Source organism: Pieris rapae, chromosome 1 (assembly GCF_905147795.1).
Source record: "Pieris rapae chromosome 1, ilPieRapa1.1, whole genome shotgun sequence".
Taxonomy (NCBI): domain Eukaryota; kingdom Metazoa; phylum Arthropoda; class Insecta; order Lepidoptera; family Pieridae; genus Pieris; species Pieris rapae.
Window position 1 is genome coordinate 7,291,138 of NC_059509.1, and position 16,638 is coordinate 7,307,775.

A 16,638-nucleotide genomic window follows, 5' to 3' on the forward strand; every position below is an offset into this window, starting at 1 on the left:
GACCGGCTTGCCAATTTGGGTATTTGCATACCAATACCTAATCTCTTGCTAGCCTATACATAATTATTCTAGTTATATATTTTTAGTATTTGTAAAGGCATGTTAAACTATATAATCTTTGTAGGGAAATTAAAAATCATAATTAATTAAATATGTTTTTTTAACTTGTTTTAACTATAACAACGATACTAAAGTATTTCCGAACCGAAACTTTAAGATAAGAGCGTACCAATTCTTAAAACGATCTTTTGGGCCTTTTGGCCTCCTGCCCCTTTGCCCCTAGTTCTATAATCAATATATATAATTTATTTAAACAAAAATCTAAATGCGTCTAGTCACAATGTTAATTTATTTGATTATAGCTAATAAAATTGAGAGCTTACTGCGTCGTAGTCTCTAATGTACGAAGGGTGTTTTGTAAACACTATTGTTATAGCATTTAATGATCCCCGAACGCCTAAAATCGTCTCAAAGCTTAGCATGTTTACGTAAACAGGTGTAAAATGGATCGTTATGCGGGAATATTATCATAATGTTCGTAGACAAAAACTAAGTATGTAAATTCAGGAAGTAATGCTTATGAAACACCATCATGTTTATTGACGCATGCATTTTATGTATATATATGTATAAATCATCGTTTTTCTTAATGTTTAATAAATTACTTATAACACATTAAGAAAAGGAAATCCCTAAGAATAACAAGAGTTAAAGCTTAAAAATGTCGGGGCTGGCTTCTATTAATAAATCATTAAGATTACTTAACTATCCATAGATACTAAAGATGATTAGCACAGTCCTTTATAGCAAAACTGTGTTTTTAGATTTAACATTGATTGTCAATTGTTCGAAATAAAATATTCAATAAAAGCCATGATTGAGATAAAACCAAATGAACATAACAAAACAAAACTTTTATAACTGTAAACCAAACTTGGGAAAGCTAAACAAGGAAAAACTTCACTGACTTCAGTAAAATAATAAAATACTCTGATATCTAGATTTTAGCAGATTTTTACGGATGCGATGAAGGCATATAACAATTTGTGTCATGATCTAAATGCGAGAAATGTTTTTTATTTGAAAAACGTCTCCATTAAGTATTCATATCGTAGACGTGTTTTGTGTGCACTCTGTGTGAAATGTTTATGCCTCTGTAATTAAAGACTATTGGAAACTCTTACCATATTCTGTTTTAAATAATGCTTTATTTAGATGACTCATCAAGATAATACTAAATTTTAAGGTATAACTTAAAATTGAGTAGTTGGTGTATCTAAAGTCGTTGGTCATAATAAAGATAAACGGCAGTATTCCTGCAACCAGCCATGTATTGTCTTGGCTGGCGGAGCTCCAGGTCGCTCTAAGAATCCACGCGCCATACAGGCTCCATTTGAATGTCTACATTTTACCGACTCTTAAACAAAGACTTTATTACCTATTAATTTCTACCGTAGTTTCCGTTCGGTTATATTTAAAAAAAAAACAACTGAAGACTTAGTTACTTTAGCCAAACAGTTAAGACGGCTAGGCTAGGCGCCAGTGTAATTCGCACGAAAGGCGGAACACAACAATCAATTGTTAGACGTAAAGCCTAGATTAGCATAGCCCGACTGGGATCATCGGCTGTGATTGTTTCGACGTTGTTACATCCCGTGTAATTTGTAGGGATTCCGATGAATAAATGTTGTACGTTTACTGAGCGGATTTTACGTACATTTGCGTACGAATTCGCAGCCTGGCGCGATTGTTATTCTGCCTAAAAAGCTTTATTCATTTTCGATTCAAATTAAGGATATTTTATATAGTTATAAATGTGTTTTTGATGAGTATAATATGCTAGACCACAATGATAATAAGTAAGAGTTTTGTTGGGAAAATATACGCTAATATTTTCCGAGGAATTTCATTATTGCGAGCCTTGTTGGCTTTCAAATAAATAGGAATTTTATTGCTATTCTTTTCTGTTCAGTGTGATTTACATTACATTATATTCTTGGGGAAGTTTAGTATAACAAGAATAACAGTGATTGTAATTATTTATAATAATTTATTTGCTTACTGTTTGGTCCTCTAAAATAAAAGAATTTGACTTGACATAACGTTTTTCGCAATTTTTTCCTCACATCCTATTAAGATTTTTTCCTCATCGATAAGTCATTGGCAATGTACGTGACTATGACATTAGATTTCGTCAAATTCCAATTTCCGGCTTACACAAAAAGGACTCCTCACATTCCGGAAAATGTCAAATGTAAGCAGCGGAAATCGAAAAGTGAATAGTGCTGCGATTGTACTATTAACTATAGTAAAATCAGAATAAATTGGTTAGGAATAACAGTTTAGGAAGACGGATGAAAATCTAGGCAAATCTCTCCTATTATCACAGGCCACTAATGCCTAAACTACTAAAAGTAATTCTGTATGTATAAATAAATGTAAGGTAAATATATGTTTACCTATTTATTAAAATATATAAATATAAAAACGATACAACTAAATAAAATCTTATGTTAATATTATTAAGATACTCAACGTTTTAACGAATAACATATAATACCATTAGTGTCAACTAAGTTCTATTATATACCAGATAACCTGATACTTGTGTTCTTTTTACAATTTTAATGATAAGCAGAGTTGTCTTAAAACTCTACTGAGTGTAAGAAAGGGCAAATGGCCTCTAGAGCTGATCACTGTGTTATCAAAGGTTGTAGGGGATCGATGTCAAAGAAGATTAATTGGCGTCATAATTAATAGGAGCTCTGAATAAAATATCAGTCTAAAAAAGATGAATCAATTCGTCAAAGTGGAAAATGCTATATTCTGCCCACGACTTGACTGCACGTGTATTATTATGTAAGAAAAAAGTGTAATAGTAAGTTATAAATAGATAAAGTTATCTGTTTTGTTTTGTATATTATAATACAAAACAACTTGATTTGAGAACTGGTAGTAAATGTAAAATTAGATTCACTTAATGTATATTTCTTTTTTTTGACATTCATAAGTGTACATTATGTTACCTATATGAATAAATGATTTTTGACTTTTGAATAAATAAATTTATTAATTTATTATATACAAAGAAAAAATAATAATGTCTTCTTCGTATACCGGGATATAAAAATATTCCTTAATCTGGCTTATTCTTTCAGGTTTATTTACAACAAGCGACCCGCCCCGGCTTCGCACGGGTGCAATGCTGATACTAAATACACTACAGAAAATCTGTGAACGTTGTATATAAAAATGTGGGTTATCCATAAGAGATAGACATATACCATCAGGACGGGAGAGGACTTTTCTGTAGACCGATTAAATGTGTACAATACTTAGTACATTATTTTGATTAAAATCGTAGGGTTCAGCCTGTGTTTGCAATGTAAGCGGAAAAAATGTAATTATTTACGACATCACATTAGAAACCTCAAAAATAACAGTACTTCTCCACTATTTAATGGATGTTATTATACATATAAACCTTCCTTGAATCACTCTATCTATTAACAGAAACCGCATCAAAATCCGTTGCGTAGTTTCAAAGATTTAAGCATACAAAGGGACATAGTGACAGAGAAAGCGACTTTGTTTTATAATATGTAGTGATTCCGGATACCTAACTAGAAAAATTGCCGCACCAGTGTTAAACTTTCCGCACTTACATTTGACGCCCATTATAAAAATGTAGCCAGATTACCGACCTCCTTGGGCCCTTTATTATTTATTCGAAATACCCGTTATATTCATGACCCAAGACCAAAATATTAAAGCGTTGTCCACTGTTCAAGTATTATACGATAAACAATTTTACGTAATTGTAATAAGCACTACAATTGTATAAAATAGTACCTTGCATATTACCTGAGTTTGGTTATAAATAGTTTATGAATATATCCCCCTTCCGGCGGCATTAGTTTCGGTAAACTGGCTTATCCCGTCGAGATTATTTTGCTTCATATATTATTTGTTTACAATATGAGAAGATATCACTTTTGTTTGTTACTTTTTCTTAATTAATATAATAGAACTTCTCAGCTTATTTTTCCAATGATTATGAGAAATTTTAATACACTGATGATAAAGTTCATATACAAATACATGGTGTAAATTTCACCTCTTTCTTTAAAGAGATTCTATTTAAATAGAAACGTTTTGCATAAACCAATTTTGGAATTGGTTTTGGAACCAATGAGATACAGCGGTGTTGTCTCCATATTAATGCCAACTTGGATTTCCGTAAACGAATCTACGAGTTAAACAATCATCATAAACAGGTATTAAATGTTGGTACTATTAAGTTAGCGAAGTACCCAGCTCTATACTTCGAGCTTACTTTATAGGCGCAACACTAATTTAACGCACCAGAGGCAGCCCCGCTTAACGACCAATTATAACGGAATAACTCAATGCTATTACATAATTAAAAATTGCTATAGTATGATGGTAGAATAACATCAGTTGAGTTTTAGTAAGATTAACTTTCGATTTTATATTTTTATCCCATCTCTTATACAAACGTTGACTATATAACGATTATGTATGTTGTATTTATTCGAATAAGAAACTATCGAACCTTTGGAACTGCAGACAGTAAGATTCAATGAGCAAATAAGTATTCTTGGAAGCTCGTCGTGAATGGTTAAAGTTGACTTCCTCGAAAATGAATGGAGCAATCGAGAACGAAAACCCAATCATGGAAAACCAACAGCAGACGGACTTGGCCATTTCACGATGTGTTTGCCTTGCAGCGTCCAACTCCCTTGTGTTTGTTTCCACGCTACGGCTTAAACTTTTAGCAAGTGTAATGTACGGTCCTGCATGTGTGCTTAAATAAACTAATTGGTGTTAGTTTGAGCTAAGACTGAAGTTCAAAATCTCGTTTGAACTGCGCACGATTGATGAAAGACGATTTAATTGTATTTTATTAGTTTAACATTAAAATGTGGGTGTTTATTGACACACGCCACAGACTATGAAAGTATTTACTTTCAACAAAAATAGTCGAGTCATTACGTCAGAAAAATCGGCTTAGAAATCAAAATGAAACGAAAAAGTCAAATTTTGAATATAACGTGAGTGGCGGCGTGAAAGAAATAGTGTGAGCTGTAGATATTTTATTGATATGTATTCACGATAGTTAATTTCAGAAAAATATCAATTCTAAAGAAATAAAGAGCACCATTTTAAATTTAGAGCACGGCTCAAGATGTAGGCGCACAGTGAAGAAAAATTAGGCGAGTCTTTGTATTTTTAAATTTGCATATGTATTCATTCTCTTTGAGTAATGGAAAATGTTGACAACAATACGGGATGCATAAAAAGGAAAACTTTTAAGTGGCACTGGGGACGCGGTGGCCGGTGAAACACATTCGTCGCATACAAATCGGAAAGCTAGCCCACTTCCAATACAACTTGTAGGAATTAACATTGAATCGCGACATTGAATAGCCTTCATTATCTATCTTTGAGGGAAGTCATAATTATTTATCATAACTTACTCTTATTACGTTATGATTATATCTATGTCTATTGTTTAGGAATATTTTTTTTTCATTTTAGTTTAGTAAGAAATCTGGAAGTGAAAAATGAAAGAATTAATATATTCTAACATAGTAATTTAATTCTAAAGTAACAATAAATTATTTATCAAAAGCGAGAACTAAAATTTCTATAAAACTACATTAATCTTCACCACTAACAACGATACATAAGTTTGATGGCGTAAGATATTCTTCTTGCTTCCCCAAGTATGGTGAGTGGCGAATCCCAAAAGATGGCGCTGGTATAGTACGTTTGGGATACATAAACTGTAATATTCACATTGATATACTTAGTACTATATTTATTAATTTCGATTGGTTAAAATAATATCTCTTTATACAAAACATCTGCGCTATGAAATTAACATTAGATTTAATAACCTTTTTCTCGCAATAAGTGTTTGGCGGAGGCGTCTTTTTGGGCGGTGTGCTTTTGAAAGGCGCACCAAAGGAAAATGCGGGCTTTCGCCGCTTCACAAAGTCAAAGTTGGGATCGTGTTCTCCGGGACCGGGAAGATTTTGTGCTGTTAGTTGTCGTACTGCATATCCAAGTGTATACGCGGGTGGCTTCCTATACGACAAAGAATTAAATAATTTTATACATTACGCAATTTATAATTAGCATTAATTGGCATATTTAAGAGATCGAAACGTTAAATACTTATACGAGGCTAGTCTATTATTTGAGTATCACATTTTGTAAGCATTAAATAAAATAAATCTGTTATTAGAAGATTTAATGTGAGATAAGGTTCATTGAACCTAAAAAGTGAAACTACGCCTGAACACATTTAAGTCGGAAGTATTGCGCATCCTGTTATTATATATAATTGTTAGTACATCTGAATAGTAATTATGACTTTAGTTACTTGAAATGTATAGCTGGCAAATACATATTTGGGGGAGGGGTCCACATGTCCCAAGGTTGGTATGGAGGCTTTGCGGCGGGGCGCATAGAGTACACTGGAGGTCTTTTAAAAACCACTCGGCTTTTTGGAAAATATCTGTCAGGGCCTGGTGTTTTGCCTTTAGACTCTATTGGATCTAATTTGGGTGAAACTACGCCGAGAGGTATCCTATACGGTCCTGGAACAGTTGCTTTAATAATTTATTGAAATTATACTAAATGCTTGTTTTGTTTTAATTTTAGCAAATTGTAGTTACGCCTTCAAGTTACATCCCGGCCCAATCTTTTAAAGATATTTTTGGTGCGTCTTTGTTACAATCCTACCCTCTATCGGTATTAAATTGCTTTCCCGACTCCCAATTATAGCTACCAAAAAATAACTTAATAATAAATCGCTGAAGCACAAAGATGCGGATCATAATAGCTTTTACGGTATCTGTAAAAATCTTCATTCATTTTTCTATAACCACATAAATTGATTACTAAGTATTGTAGTAGAGATAGAGTGAAATATGAACCACTTGCTGTTACCCTATCCCGCATAAGGCGATTATTGATGCCGCCTTGGGGTTTTAGTGGGTATGCACAATTGGGACTATATATATTATAACCCTTATGCACCAAGCAGTCGCGCCGCGGTAGGGTATGCGCTTCAATGTGGACTGACTTAATTTTATTATAAGCGAGGTTCGTAATATTCATATACACTTTATCTACCAAAGTTCTATGAATCAAAATACCTTTTTTACTATGTCCCGAGATATCTAAAACTGGCGCTTTTGCTGTAAGAATCTGTTTGTTAAAGTTAACGGGTGTCTTGTGACCGAAAGTATACGCCGGAGCACGCTGTATTCTCGAGTAGCCCTTGCCACCTACAAACTTGAACTTCAGTGTTTCTTAGGAATTAGTTATTAGTTTGAAAGATTACGACTAGGCTTAAATTTAAAGAATTATTGACATAAGAATAAATTTGTACAAAACACACAATAAAGATAAATTCAAGACAACAATGAAGGGAGGGTGAAAGGTAAGATATATTGCCTTTTCCTCTAATGGATATAGAATCTGTGATTAGAGACTTTAGCCGCAAATGCGCTAAATTACTGCTTTGTTGTGACTATTGCGTCATTAAAGTTTGAGAGTGTTGATGTTTAATTAAAAATTAATCATATTAGTCCGATTAACCACCACGCTGAAAGTAAAATTATCATCTTAAAATAAATTTTAGAAAACTAAGCAGCCATATAACCTTAAGATCATGAGAATACATTAATCCAAAAAACATGTACGATACGCAGTTGTAAATGACAGCTCACTAAGTTTATTGTGACCCTTGAAGCACTTGCCAACTTTAGGCTTCAAATAAGTTATATATTAAAGCTATTCTAGCTACAGCTTATACGCGCTACCATTTGATTTTGATTAACTAAAATAGCATCACGCAAACTCTTCGCTAATATCAAAACCTAGGTAGAATTAATAATAGTCATATTACAGAATATTGGAGGTGTTTCATATTGTTGAGGCCCAGGGGTCTTCAGATCTGGCTTTCCCCTCCGCTCAGTTGGTTTACTAGGCGATTGCTTAACAAACCGCGCCCTACATTCCCAACCCCACGGCATTGTAAATAAGTAATATCAAACGATTATTTTATAAATACTTAGTAAAACGTAAACGTAAAATATTATTTTCATTAGACATTATGACACATACAACTGACGTTTGTTCGAGGGCTCAGATTTTTCTTCTTCGACGATAATTAATTTCATAAAGGATATATATGATAAAATTATATTTGTGTAGAAATAATTTCGAAACATGTATGTTAATATCAAATTATATATTAAGTTGTCAATCGTTAAAGTGAGAATGTGGTGGAGTGTTGCAGACGTGATGTTCTTCAATGAAATATTTTCATATCACAATCTTTTCTTGATTTTTCATTCCCACATTTACACTCAAAATGATATATGGGTAAAGTCAATTTACAAATAATTTACTTAATAAAAATTTTACCCTGCAGAAAATTTAATTAGGCTAAAAGTTCGAGCTGAAGCTAAAGGAAAGGGGATTTTAGGCACACGTTTGGGCGTAATCAAAAGTGCTGAAGCGCACATACTCAGATAAAACATGACATAAAAGACAAGGAATAAATGAATCAAGCAAATAAAAAAGAAATTCTAGGGAACAGGAAATTGAGCTTCACCGGATATCGTCGCACCGGAACGACGTGCGACGAAGGAATGACTTCCGGCCGAGGTGAGCCATAATTTTTCATCTGTGTGTACGCTATTATGCATTAAGGTTGTTTTAAAGTCGTAATTAAAAGTTTGTTGCGAATGAGTGAGAATTAAGGAAATTTCAGTAAGTTTTTCCGAATTTCTAAATTCCAATAAACTTCTTCTGGTACTTTTCTTTTAACAAAAAAAAAAATTATTTTCTAATTAAATCGATAGTAGCATAGAATTAATGCAATTTTCCCAATAAACTAACAAAAATAAATGTGAAAGACTTAAAAACAATATTTTCCATAACGTGGTATTTATAAAAAATCGAGGGACTTCCTATATGTTAAAACAACAAATAATTACATTCACACATACAATAAAGGGTTGATTAAATATAATTTATATTAAAAAGTATATAATTCATATGTATATAATTATTTAATAACACCGATTTTAACATTTGTTAGGATTATAAAATTATTAAGAAAAGGTTAAGTTTTCCAATCAGTTATCAATATAAAACATTGTATATATTATTTATTGCCCTATCTTAACTTTGATAGGCGTCACGGTATACTTAATAATTCACTTTCGTAGACGCTTCGTAGCTTGAACCATGTTCATCCTAATTACTTAGAAACAAACATAATAACGATTGACGCTGTCCTTTTATTGTAGGATTAGATTCCAAATCAGAGTCCATCTTAATGCGGAATTGTGTGACGTTTTGTTATTGTTTGAGTTTGCTAACACAGGTTTACAAATAAATAAAATAATAAATAATAATCTTTATTTATTTTCTCACAAAACTTCATACATGATAAGTTACAACTATTTATTAATGTATGTAAATAATTGTCATTCTTTTTTTGAGGGATAGTTAGTGTTTATGTGAGACTGATGTCTGCTAAATGTTGTGCACCTGTGTTACAGGTCATCAAGCCTCCACCACTTCGGATCGACAAAAGATAATAAATAATAGAGAATAGACAATTATGGTTATAGTAGGTATTAACGTTAACAAAATAAGATAAGAATGTTATCTTGTCATCGCTCGCTGCTTTAGACCACAGATAATATCTATTGAGCACGTTCCTATTATCATGTTAAAATATTACCACTTTAAAAAAAAAATTGTAGAATCTATTATTATTATTATTCCTAATGCTCCTTTTAGAAAATTCCATTCTAAAAAAAAACTCGCTAAATTAGACACGTTATGAATATCTTAGGTCAAGTTAATTACAGTTTTGTACGTTCAGAATGTCTTGTTTCACTTATTCATGTACGTAATGGAAAATTAAAAAGCGGGCAATATTGCCAGTTCGTGCGGCATTCATTATTCAAGCCATACAACGGGGACACGTAAATCCTGAGCTTTTAATAAATTCTATTATAAATATGCGTCATTTTCCACTTTAATCCCACTATGCGTTTGGTGCACGGACAGTATTTAAAATGCTTAGCTAAGCCAAGAAGTTTACGCGATGATTTTCAACGTAAAATATACCTTTACAATGGCGACTTAGGCTAACCTAAGTCGCCATTGTAAAGGCATCTAAATGCAGTTAAGTTTTTTTTTTAATAGAACAGGGAGCAAACGGGCAGGAGGCTCACCTGATTTTAAGTGGTACCGCCGCCTATGGACACTCTCAGTCCTTGAGGGCTCGCGAGTGCGTTGCCGGCCTAAAGTAAGTAATTTTGAATAACCATTTCGTATAATGGAGACTATTATATAAAATTAACTTAAGCTAAATCATTATATAAGTAATGTTTTGTTTTTTCCTTAATACTAATCATAATACAATTCCAAAAAAACAAAAAAATTCTCAACCCAGATTTATTCTCAGGGAGATCGCCAGAGAATCACTTTTTTATTTATTATAATAAATATAAGTCGATAAATTTCATATAGATATACCTTTATATAAAGATTTATATATATAAAGGTTTTAATAATTAAATTTTAGTATTAGAACTCCTAATTAGTAAACACACAATTCAACAATAAGGATGTATTGTTTTTGTAGAAATATGTTTGAATTGTCCATTATAATTATCTAAATTACTCGACCTTAACGAAACCCAAGTTTCGACCACATTTCGTCGCCCAAAGTAGGTCAAACCAGTAAATGAAGAATGTGGAAACTTCTTATAGTAAAAGTCAATTGAGCTGGGAACTTTTTTAAAGTGCCGGGGCAACTACGACTTTTTATATTAGTTTTTATCTTTATCCCACGTTTTAGATCACGAATCACTTGAAGATATCAAGGCATATCAAATATTTGAAAAAAAAAACTTTTTACACATAGCTACGGAAGATATTTACATGAAATTGAAGTAATGTTACATTGCATCTTCTAACGTGTAAAATCTTTATAAATATAAATCTTCATATTTACAACAAGACGTAACTACGAACATATATTCTAAGAAGCATTAGTGTAGTCTGTACAAATTGTATGAATAGACTTGGTGATCGAGTTGACAACAACAATTTATCAATGTAACGACTAATGCTAAACAAAATTATCGTATAATATTTTATGTTATGGGCATATACGAGTAACACCTGCTGCTTGGATACTAATTATGACACTTTGCTTGCGATTGGAGCTGACCTTTTAACCACACGAAAACCAAGTTTTAAGATATTTTAGAGGGTTATACATAATCCGTTAGAGTGTCTATTTCTCATTTTTATTGGATATAAAATAGTTGTGAGCTGAAACTCTAATATAGGTACTCAAAGAAATAACGCGCTTATAAGATTAGAGTCATAAAAGTTTTAATATGTTACGTTTATAGGCGATATGAACGCGGTGTCCAGTCAGAGTACCTACTACTCTACTAGAGCTGCTTTTCATTGCTTTAAATTAATATATTTTTAATATAGCCGCTGATATTCTTTCAAATGAGATAACTGTGTAGTCGATCCATAATCAAATTACTTTTAGCGTTTCAAATTCTTATTAAATAATTCCAATATTGTAGATTGTGATCAAAAATCCGCCCCGAAGTTGAAGAACCACCGATTTATAGAATAACATTTACTAAGTTAATTTAATATTAATATATTAACTTAAAATATAAATTGGCAATGGTCAGTTAATTAGTAGCAGCCGGGACGTGTCAAGAATTACTATAAACTTCTAGATGAATGAAGATTATACGTCCTGGAAATTTTTCGTTTCCATTTTAAAAATTCCCTTATAGACCGCTGTTTGTTTTATAATGAACCTATTCAGGTTAGTATTGAATGGGTACGGTTTGCAATAGGCACAACACTGCTCTGAATATGCAACGGACCAATCACAATTTTAGACTGCTGTTCTGGCTATTCCGTTCTCGGCCCGAGCTTCATTAAAACCCCGGCAGATTGAAATATCCATACTAATATTATTAACGCGAAAGCGCATTTTGTTATATAGTCGTTACGATTTCGGTATTAAGTATACCGATGTCAACACCTGAGTTCTGCGAATGTGTAATGTTTTATATTTGTTTTTTTATAATTAGTTTTCCCAGAATATTTTATGTTTTTGATTTATAAGCAATGTTGGCTATAGGGTACCCCGCGTTCGAATCACGGCACCAATTGATATTTGTTGTGTGCATTTAACACTAGCTCGTACTGTGAAGGAAGACATCGAGAGGAAACTGGCATATATAGACCTCAAAAATCAACGGCCTGTATTAGTAGGCTGATCCTCTACTTGCCTATTAAGAAAGTATGAAATAATAAAAGAATTGAGATCATCAAACACACGTTGAAATCTGAGGCCAAGACGTGTAAGTTAAGTTAGAAAAGTGTGTAAGTTAGAAAATTATCCCTAGTTTTTTTTAATATCTAAAATTTATCGCAAACAGGCGGTGATTCCCTAGAGGGAGCTTTAGAGAGGAGATTTAAAAATCTATATTAAAATATCAACTCTCCCATGAATAACGATTATCTGAAGGTTATGCAAAGGTAGGTCCCAATCATCGCCGCATTCACGGCATTGTTAATCACAGTGATTGCATATATAAACACCATAATCAATTGTCATGTTGTATAACGTATAAAATATAGTTAGATCGTTCTATATAAAGTGTTTAATTAACATGACTTGTTATTAAAAAAAATATGTTCTATCAAGTACATGATGCACTTCACAAGAGCGCAATGTTAGTGAGGCTTATGAAGTTCACACTTAATAAATCGGGTTAATGAATGTATAGAGATTCCTATAGTGTCAACAATTTAATATAATTGTAAAAAAAATAGATTATAAACATAGAGTTATTAATACTATAGATATGAAATTGTTGAATTAATAATACCTTATAACTGTGAATAATAATAATGTAGTGGTGTAAGATTGCATCCGTTTCGATATAGAAATAACATTAATTAAAACAATTGCAACTAGATTGTTCGAGTAGTCATTTTTCATTTACTTATATATTATGCAAAAACCTTATACGTGACGACAGTATTATGATGACGGATTATAGTACCCGATTGGAATACAGTATTTTATAGGGCAGAATAAATCTCTGTGTCGTAAATCCGATCCTTGTACTCGGTTTATTTGATTATGGGGCCTTGGTGCCGGAACAAAATATCTGATATTATTGTTCTATTTTGGGGTGAAATCTGAAATCATATATCAATCATATACAATAATACAATACAAAATATATGTTGCAATACAAAATAATTTAAAAGTTAATAATATTATTTTCTTTCTTATTATTATTATTCTTACCTTAATGGTGTAGTTTTAATTTTGTCACTGATGTAGGTACTTTATGTAATCTAAAATATATTTAAGTAGTTTTGCACATCCATACATTGCACCTTAATTGATGACCAAAGACAACTAAAATAGGGCCACTTAAACTGATTCTAAGTTACAGTTAAATAAAACTTACAATATTAGTAAGTAATTTAAAAAGTACAAAATTATTATACATAATTCACAACACAGCAATCGCCGTTCGTTCCTATAATTTTGATTGAATACTTATAAAACAGAATAAAAAAAGGAATTTTTGAGTTTCACAATGGTATCCTTCACCGTACAAGCGAGTATATGATGAACAACCGGGGATCGAGCCTGTGACCTCAGGGATGATATACTGGCATGTCTCATATGCAAAAGTCGACGACATATTTCAGACAGATCTGATCACCAAACACGTTAAATACACACTGATGAACAACAATAAAACGCTAGTAACAACACGATACTAGGTCAGTGAAGATCTTGAAATGGCTAACATGGATGAATTTATTGCGTTAACATAATTCATTTGCAAGTTTACATTTTAATTATTCTGTTTCTACTGTAGCTATAAATTATTCAGTGGGTAAGGCTCTTGTTTTAACAGGATTGTTACTGTGGACTCACAGACCATTGTAGGATTCGAAAATTTAATAATTTCACAACTTTTAATGAGGTGATCTCTTCAACTTCGCACTTACTGGTTTATATGTGAAGTGAAAACGGCAGTATAACAAATACTTTGAATAATAACATTATCGTAGATTACTTATTATGCTTACAAATTAACGGTCTGATTTAAGGTAGCACAATGTCACTTTCTTAAAAGGCTCAAGTTCTTGTTAATTTTATGCAAACAAAACGTACCAATTTTTTGCAAACATTGTTTTTAATATTTATTAAAGGTTGACAGTAGTAATCTACTATGGTGTTTTATTGAGTTGTATGTTATTTTATATTTAATATATACATATTTTAATATGTTATTAGTCTGAGTTTGGCCATGAATAAGTAAATAAATGAATAAATACGGGGCCTGTTACGTAATATAACGTGACTTGGTATTATTTAATCTTTTAAGAGCTTGGATAATAATCATTATCTAAAGTAAGTTGTATACGATGCAATATAACATCAGAAGCCAAGGGGCGATACAGCTAGCGTAGCGGAAAATAGCCTTCTACCTCGACTAGGCATACACCAGACTGTATCTTTCAATTACTATCACCCCGATAAATATCGAAATACTAATAAAATATGAGACATTCTGAATCCATTAATATTTTCTCATAATACTTAAGCATTGAGTTGTTTTATATTTTATTCCTTGGTATATTTTGGTAAGTTTTCTAATTTATAATTCTTTTTTAAGTTACATTAATTTAATTGAGTTGGGTTTGTTTGAAACAATAGACCAACATGTCAAGTTTATTAACAAATTCATTGTTCATTACGTAGTTATTAATTTCTTTAAAATAATATCCCACCATCAAAAGTGTTACTGCGGATAGAATTTATTTTACATTTACTTTAAAACTATAGCCAGTGAAACTTTGCGCCCGTATATTGATGGAATTCTGATACACTTTCAAATCTCCATTTAAAACTTATAAGCTACCTCCCGTTTAAAATAGTTTAATACGATTTTATTCTTCATGAATAAATAGCACTGTGGAAGCTTTCCATTTATACTTTTGTTAATTTAAGTTCTGTTTTGAGAATTCAGTCGTTCGTTATATTCGTCCGTAACCTGCAATACAATCCTTACGTTTAGCAGAGCGTATTTTTTAAATGAAATATTTGTAAGACGAGCGGCTCACATAAATACACAGTAATATGTGAGTGCAAATTTATCCTCAAGAAAACCTGTCATTGTAGGTAACGAGGCAACCTAGGGGATCCTCATGACGGCTCACAATAACTCATCCGGGAGACTGTCAGCGAGGCTGCCTCAATAAACTGATGTACTTACCTGTAATTACGTATAGGACAATAGCGTACCGTATACCGTTAATTTAAGACGGCACATTTAGAGTGCGGATACGAGTGCAAATTAATAGCATTACTTCCCTCATGTTACCATACCCGTAATTTTCTCATAGAGAACTTGATGTCTTTATAAGATCACTTTACATAGATAATATTTCAGTTGCCCTGTTGCCAAGCTGAAAATATTTTGAAAAAATTATAATTTTTTTTAATAATGTAAAAACTCTTGTGGTGGAAATAATTGTTTCTAAACAACCTACGATGTGGTACTTAAACCAACGACATAATATAATTTTGTATAATTGCAATATTTTTTTGCAATGACAATTTTAATTTATACCACAAATATGAATTGTAAGCGAACAAGTACAGATTTAAACTATATTTATATATATTAGGGTTGTTATATCTTTTCGGATTGTAGATGTATTTCGCATTTCAACTGTTGCAATTTCCAAACAGATTCTCGAAATAAATTTTCACATTGTTTGTTTCTTTAAAAACGTTTGACCAACGGAATACCGCTCAATGTGTTGCATTCACTCGAGCTAAATAGATTTCGTTTCTCGTATTGATCCGTGCTATTCGTAGTCGGCACAGACGGCTAAAAAAAGATAGCTCTGACCACGCTTTTGGCTTTATCATTAAGCTTATTGTCACCTCACACAATTTGTTAAATACTAAGTATTAAAAAGCTAATAAATATTGTAATTTGTATATCGTGAATAGAATTGTTATAAGCTGAGTTGTATAATTCATGTCACATACGAAGCCTAAGGAGACTTCAATTAGGTACTGCTACTATATACTATTAAGAGGGGGGGGGGGGGCTGAAAGAGATCGCTTAGGATCGATAAGGCCACCCGTTAATTAAAAAATTTTTTATGGAAAGGAGTGTATTTAAATAATAAGTTTTGAAAAACCCTGCATTTAAAAGTATTTTAAACGGCTCGATTTATTTGAAATGTCGCCAATGACAATGTACTGTACATGCCTCCATTGCAACGTTAACCCCATTATTTCTACCGATATATTTGGTACAAGTATTACTAAATTGAGATAAGAATAAAATGTGGGGTACATTGCAGCGAAGACGGCGTCCAAGTGCAATAAATTGCAAGCTAATATTGGAGAGTAAAGGCGCCAGGTGACACTTGTGATGAGTCCAAGGGGAACACTACACCTCCACCACCATTCATTAT

General features: G+C 32.2%; 1 protein-coding gene across 1 annotated transcript; it reads right to left on the reverse strand.

Annotated features, from left to right (window-relative positions):
* Positions 1-5,684: 5,684 nt before the first annotated feature.
* Positions 5,685-8,141, reverse strand: LOC110994417 (extensin-1-like). Its single transcript, XM_022261039.2, has 5 exons — positions 7,946-8,141; positions 7,191-7,322; positions 6,413-6,629; positions 5,925-6,114; positions 5,685-5,810 (listed from the first exon to the last, which is right to left on the reverse strand). Exons 1-5 carry the CDS (start codon positions 8,070-8,072, stop codon positions 5,685-5,687), a joined length of 792 nt encoding a protein of 263 aa, XP_022116731.1. The 5' UTR covers positions 8,073-8,141.
* Positions 8,142-16,638: the final 8,497 nt, after the last annotated feature.